The sequence below is a fragment of the Aulonocara stuartgranti genome (genome assembly GCF_965226115.1).
Source record: "Aulonocara stuartgranti genome assembly, chromosome: 17".
Lineage (NCBI taxonomy): Eukaryota > Metazoa > Chordata > Actinopteri > Cichliformes > Cichlidae > Aulonocara > Aulonocara stuartgranti.
In genome coordinates, this window is record NC_138953.1 from 988,218 (window position 1) to 994,186 (window position 5,969).

General features: G+C 44.7%; 1 protein-coding gene across 1 annotated transcript; it reads left to right on the forward strand.

The window, feature by feature from the left end:
- Positions 1-2,763: 2,763 nt before the first annotated feature.
- Positions 2,764-3,960, forward strand: LOC309692238 (uncharacterized protein). Its single transcript, XM_082510550.1, has 3 exons — positions 2,764-2,835; positions 3,070-3,352; positions 3,534-3,960. The coding sequence occupies exons 2-3, from the start codon at positions 3,071-3,073 to the stop codon at positions 3,741-3,743; spliced, it is 492 nt and encodes a 163-aa protein (XP_082366676.1). The 5' UTR covers positions 2,764-2,835; position 3,070; the 3' UTR covers positions 3,744-3,960.
- The last annotated feature ends 2,009 nt before the right edge of the window (positions 3,961-5,969 follow it).

Here is a 5,969-nt window from a genome sequence, read left to right on the forward strand (position 1 = left end):
CCCACACCTCACTGCCTCGTGCATAACACAGTCTGACAGAATGCGCCAAGCACACTGGGAATGCTCACCTTACCCACTTCCAAGGTTTGCCAGGAGCTAATTCACTGCAATATGTGCCCACACACACACACACACACACACACACACACACACACACACACACACACACACACACACACACACACACACTAAAACCCCCAACTTCAAAGCCTTCAAGCTTTACATGCCACGGCTGACATGATTGGGCAGTCAAAGTTGCTTCCAGGATTCGTTAACTGCTCGCTATGTGATAGATTTAAACACAACAGAATAACTGTTAGAGGGGGAAGTAAGCTGAAGGGGGGAGCTAACAAGTTCCACATGGTTTTGGTGGATGAGATAAGTGTGCCATATTTGTGACTCAAAGGCAGCAGGCTGGCACGAGATAAAGAGCGATTGGCCTTCACGCTTGCCTTTTCATTTCTCCTCCTCTGCCTTCAGATGAGAGCTGGATTGTGTTCAGGCAGCTGGAAACCTGGAATGCCTACATACTGGTCACTGCTGCTCGCTTCTCTCTGTTTCTAATTAGTTTGTCTCATTTGAGGCTGACAGTAAACTGCAAGCAGGCCTGTCTTTGTAGGTCATTATGCTCCAGCGGGCTGGATTTTCTTTATCCAGCAGTTTGGTCTCTGGCTAGATGAACAGCCCTGGGTTCAGCCATGAGGGAGCCCCTCACTGAGGTATTCGATGGAGATACACATCAAGTGGAATGCTGGCCTGGAATGCCGAGCGAATTTTATTGATTTCGATCCACTGATAGCACTCGAACGCCGAGGCGTGAGAATCAAAGCTGCTTTGAAGGTCGACTGTAGAGGCCACTTCCAGATCTTAAGCTGACTTTTAAACAAGGCCAAGACACTGGATATGTACCCCTCTTTCAGACTTGTGTTGCATTTATAAGAATGAAGTCATGGAACAAAAGAGTTTGTTAATGTCAGGCGCTCTGAGCCAACAACCACTGTTAAACGCAGTCTTTCAGATCTGTTGCTTTATTGGAAAAACACCACCATGCTTTGCACACATTTGTCTTAATTATTTGACTGATATTTTTTCTTTAACTGGACAACTGTGTATATAAATGAGTTTTTGAACGGCAACATCGTTGGAGAAGCAAGTCTCTGAACTCGGCAGCCTTCTTGAAATGCCTCCAGGCGCTTTTATTCGGGTGCCTGAGAAGACGTGCGTTAACCAACCAGGACACCAGGAAAGCTTTCCCTCAGGTTTCCAGATCACCAAAAAAGAAAGCCAAACAGCTCCACCCCGCCCGTCTGTGCTACACTGTAAGCTTACAGCCTGCTTGCCTTTTGATGTATTGGGCTTTGATAAGCTTATAGTTAGCAGTGGATCGGCTGCCTCTTCATCCCTGCTGTTGGGAGACTTCCCATGATCTCTACCTCACTCGTGTCACCATTGCACTAACGTTACATTTGCTTTTACTTTCTCCCAAAGTTTGTCTGCGTTTGTCCATGGTCTTCTTTTTCTTCTCTTTCCCGTCACCCCAACCAGTCACGACAGATGCAATTCTGTAAAGTCACAATTTCAGTATTTTTACATCAATGGTATTGGTGTGTTTCTCATTAGCATACGGCAGTGCTACAGATCTTAATGCGAAGTGACTGTACTCACCGATTCTCATTTCAAAATGTCCTTATGGTGCTTGCTACAGTGTAGCGGCTCGAGTTAGGCTGGACCCGTTGGCCAGCTACCCTCAGGGTCATTCCACGGTTGATTACATGGTCCACTATTGTAGCTCTGATGTCATCAGCAATTCTATTTCTTACTCTTCCTACCCTTCCTCTCCCCCCTCCTCATCTTCCTCTCCCTCCTCCTCGTCCTCCTCTTGCTCCTCCTTGTCCTTGTCGTCCTCTTCATCCTACTTCTTCACCTCCACGTCCTCTTCCTCGGCCTCCTCTACTTCTCACTCTTCCTGCTCCCTCCATTGTACTCCGCACACACAGCTTACCTGTATTATAGTGCTTAGGCTGATTGCAAAGTGAACTAATTATCTAAAAAAGTTTTCACATGTGAAAGTGTGCCAGACAGTTGGCAAATTAGTGTTAATGATAGCCATACATGTGTATACTTTTGCTAGGAGTGTGTTGGAAATTTGGTAATTGAGTGTTGTGCAGTGAATTGTGCCTACAGTTTTGCAAAGTGTGTGTTACAAAATTGCAAACCGAGTGCAAAGCAGTTTTTGTGCTTTTAGTTTTGCAAACTCAGTGAGTGGTTTTGCTATAAGTCTGAATAGTTTTAGAGATTGTGCTACAGGAATCACAGTTAGGGTTTAAGCAATCAGAAAAAACTGTAAACAAAAGCGCTGCTTTGCACCCTAGTTGCAATTATGCAACACACTTACTCCTTTATGCAACACACATGGTCCTGCATGCTACACTCTATTTCATACATAAGACACTTCGTTCACAAAATGAAATTTCCGGGTGCCATTTGGAAAACACATGTATCCAAAATACAAAACACATCGGGTAATTGCAACCACTCAAATACACACCTGAAGGCACTTACTTGCAAAACTGAACAACAATTAGCCAACTACAAAAAGCCCTCAGTTTAGCCAATTGAGGAACTTTGCAAGCATGGATGGAGGGAGGCAAGAGGAGGAGGAGGAGGCCGAAGAGGCCATGCACGGACCCATATTTCTGATTATATAAGAGCAACTTTGGTGGACCATGTCATCAACCACGGCCTGACTATGAGGGAAGCTGGGCAGAGAGTCCACCCACATCTAAGCCGCTTCACAGTGGCATCTGTAATACGAACATTCAGACTAGAAAACAGGTCTGTCTTCACCTCCATACCTTCTGCTCTACTCAGATGGTTTTATAGCACTGTTCTACAGTATATCACATTACCATATCAAGTGTACGGGGTGCTAATGCTCCTTTTGCAGCCAAAGTGGCTGATTCCTTATATTGAAGTACAGTGTTGTACAGTGGATGACACAGTACATACAGTAAAGTACTGTAAGAAAAAAAAGCAAACCGATGACAATATGTGGTTGTATTTCTCTAGAATGACTCGAAGACCTTCTGGGGGAGGACGGCAACGCCTGTTCACACAACAGCAGGAACTTCCCGTTGTGGACCTAGTGAGGGCAGACAATGCCATCCGTCTCCACCAGCTACGACGGAAAATACTTGCAGACAGGCGAGTGTTCAGCAACATAGACCATGTGAGCATCACCACCATCAGACGCATCTTGGGTAAACACAGCATCACCATGAAGCAGCTCTACAGAGTCCCATTCGAGAGGAACAGTGACAGGGTCAAAGGACTTCGAGCTGAATATGTACGGGTACGTGTAACTGTCCCTTACATTTACAATAGAGTATTGGTGAAGTCCAGTAGCAGCTGAATATGTACCATATCAGTACCACATGGATCTATTCTGAGAGCTACACAGGTACCTGTGTGATGGGGTGAGGGTGCTGTATGTGTAGCACTGTAGTACAGTGATATGTTCCCCTTTTTTTCAGAGAATCTTGGCCATGGATGGAGCTGCACAGCCTCATGAATACATTTTCATTGATGAAGCTGGATTCGACCTGAGCAAAACAAGACGACGGGGTCGTAATGTAATTGGCCAAAGGGCAATTGGGGCAGCGCGGGGGAAATATCACATTATGTGCCGCCATATGCCTTCGAGGGCTTCTGCACCATCATGCAACACTAGGTCCATACAATAGCCAACACATACTCACATTTCTAGATGCTCTCCATGATATAGTTGTACAGAACAGAGCAGATCAGCCCAGGTTTGTGGTGATATGGGATAATGTCAGTTTCCATCGGGCTGCTCTGGTCCAGGCCTGGTTCTCCAACCACAATCAATTTGAAGTGGTATACTTGCCCCCTTACTCACCATTTTTGAACCCTATAGAGGAATTTTTTTCGGCTTGGAGATGGCGTGTATATGACCGCCAACTACATGCCTGCATGCCTCTTCTGCAGGCAATGGAACAGGCCTGCGGCGACATTCAGGTGACAGCAATCCATGGATGGTTTCGACATGCAAGAGGATATTTTCCCCGGTGCCTAGCAGGAGAGGACATTGCTTGCGATGTTGATGAGGTCCTGTGGCCAGACCCCAACAGACGGCGGGATCCATGAGCCCACTTATGCACAATTGTCATGGTTTTTTGTGTTTACAGTATAGTGTTTTTTCTATTGCAGTATTATTGTGTTGTTGTTGTTTTTTGCTTTATCTGAATTCATGGTACTGCGATGTACACTATTGAGTAGGTCTATTTGCGTTTTTGGTTGTTTGAAAATGTGTCTCCTGTAAATGTGCCTTCTGAATAAACAATGGAAATCAAGGACTGCAGTGTTTTATGTAAAGAAGACTAGTGTGTTCCCCCTGATCTGTCAGTGTTTGCATATGATGCAAGTATGTGTCATTTTGTCAACAGAGTTACATTTTGACAAAGGAATGTCAGGTTTTGATAGCAGAGTTTAGGTTTTGGGAGTAGAGTTTCAATTTGGCACAGATGTGAATGGTATATTTCCCAGTGTTGTGTCATGTGTACTTGTGTGTACAGTTTTGGCACAGAGAGCGGAGTTTTGCAAAATGTGTTCAAGCAGTGGGCAAAAACTGTAAAAGGAGCTCATCCTCCCCACCACTGCCAGATTCAATCATGTGACCTCTTGTGGTTTTCTTTGGAATAGTGTAGCATGTTGTCAGGCATCTCTCAGGTTCCTATTGGCTCTACATAAGTGTACGTTTTTCTTGTATCTGTGGGATGAGCAAACATGCTGTTCACGTTGTCATATGCTCATTAATAAAACTGTAATCTTGTACGCATGTGTGGTGAAGCATAATTTATGTGAGGGGGGAAATGTCGAAACCTTATTTTTCAGCAAAGTTGAAAAATGTTTATTAGATCTAAGAAGTAAGACTTCTCAAAACAAAAACAAACAAACACCCGGATTTGTTGGCGGGGGGTTTAACAGAACACGATTCTGTGTGAGAGATCTCGTAGTCAGTCATTGTTGGACTCAATAGAGACAACATTATCAGAGCCACTGCACAGAAAAAATGAACGCCATTTTTTCCCAGTAAGTACCAGTACAAGAATTTACTGTCTTTCAATTTTCTCCTTTTGTATTTGATTGTTTGGGGATAATTTTGAAGGCGTGAACAGGTAAAATGAAGCATTTATCCTTCGCTCCTGTTTAGTGACTGTGGGCCAGGAGGGAGTTTCCTTGCTGTGACAGTGAGCAGCGCTCCTGTTTCCAGGACCTTGTTGAAAACTCTGAGATGAGAGTTAAAGCCAAAACACATTGTTATGACGGGAAGTGGAGCTCAAGCACACGCCCAGTTTGGACGACAAGACAGGAGTCAGCCAAAAGCCATGCTGGGAACAGATGCAGTAAATATGCATACAGAATGTACAGCAAACACATGAAGTAAAAGCAGTGGGTACAACACTGTGGCTCACTTCATCGGTTATCCCAGTTAGTGATAAACTAGCTCAAATGTGTTTGTGTGTTTAGCAGATGGACCTTTACAAACAGGCAAAGTGGGAAACATGAGTCCCACAGCTCCTTTGGTGAGGACAGTGACCTGTATGATGACATAGACACAACAAGAGAGACTCATCTAAAACTCCTGTTTAGCCCGGCCCACCAGTGTGGTTATAGTGTCATTTTAATGTCCTTTTGTTGGGAATTTTCAAGCCCCAGTGGAGTCCACCCTGACCTTATGTCCCAGCCAGAGAGTGAGTAAAGTTCAAACCACTCATGAGGTGCTAAGAATTGAATCAGAACAGGAGTATTCAGAGAAAAACCATTACCTCCCACAGCATGCTGTCGCTGCAGCCGAGACCAAGACTGACCGATCGGGATCCACCGAGCCAGAATCACAATCCTGTCCTTGGACCATCTGAAGGAGGAGTCACTGAAATCATGAACAG

Excerpts from the sequence above, each read along its gene's own strand:
- LOC309692238 (XM_082510550.1), top strand. The coding sequence starts at position 3,071 with ATGACTCGAAGACCTTCTGGGGGAGGACGGCAACGCCTGTTCACACAA. Across the intron at positions 3,353-3,533 it reads TTCGAGCTGAATATGTACGG|AGAATCTTGGCCATGGATGG; the intron begins GTACGTGTAACT and ends CCTTTTTTTCAG.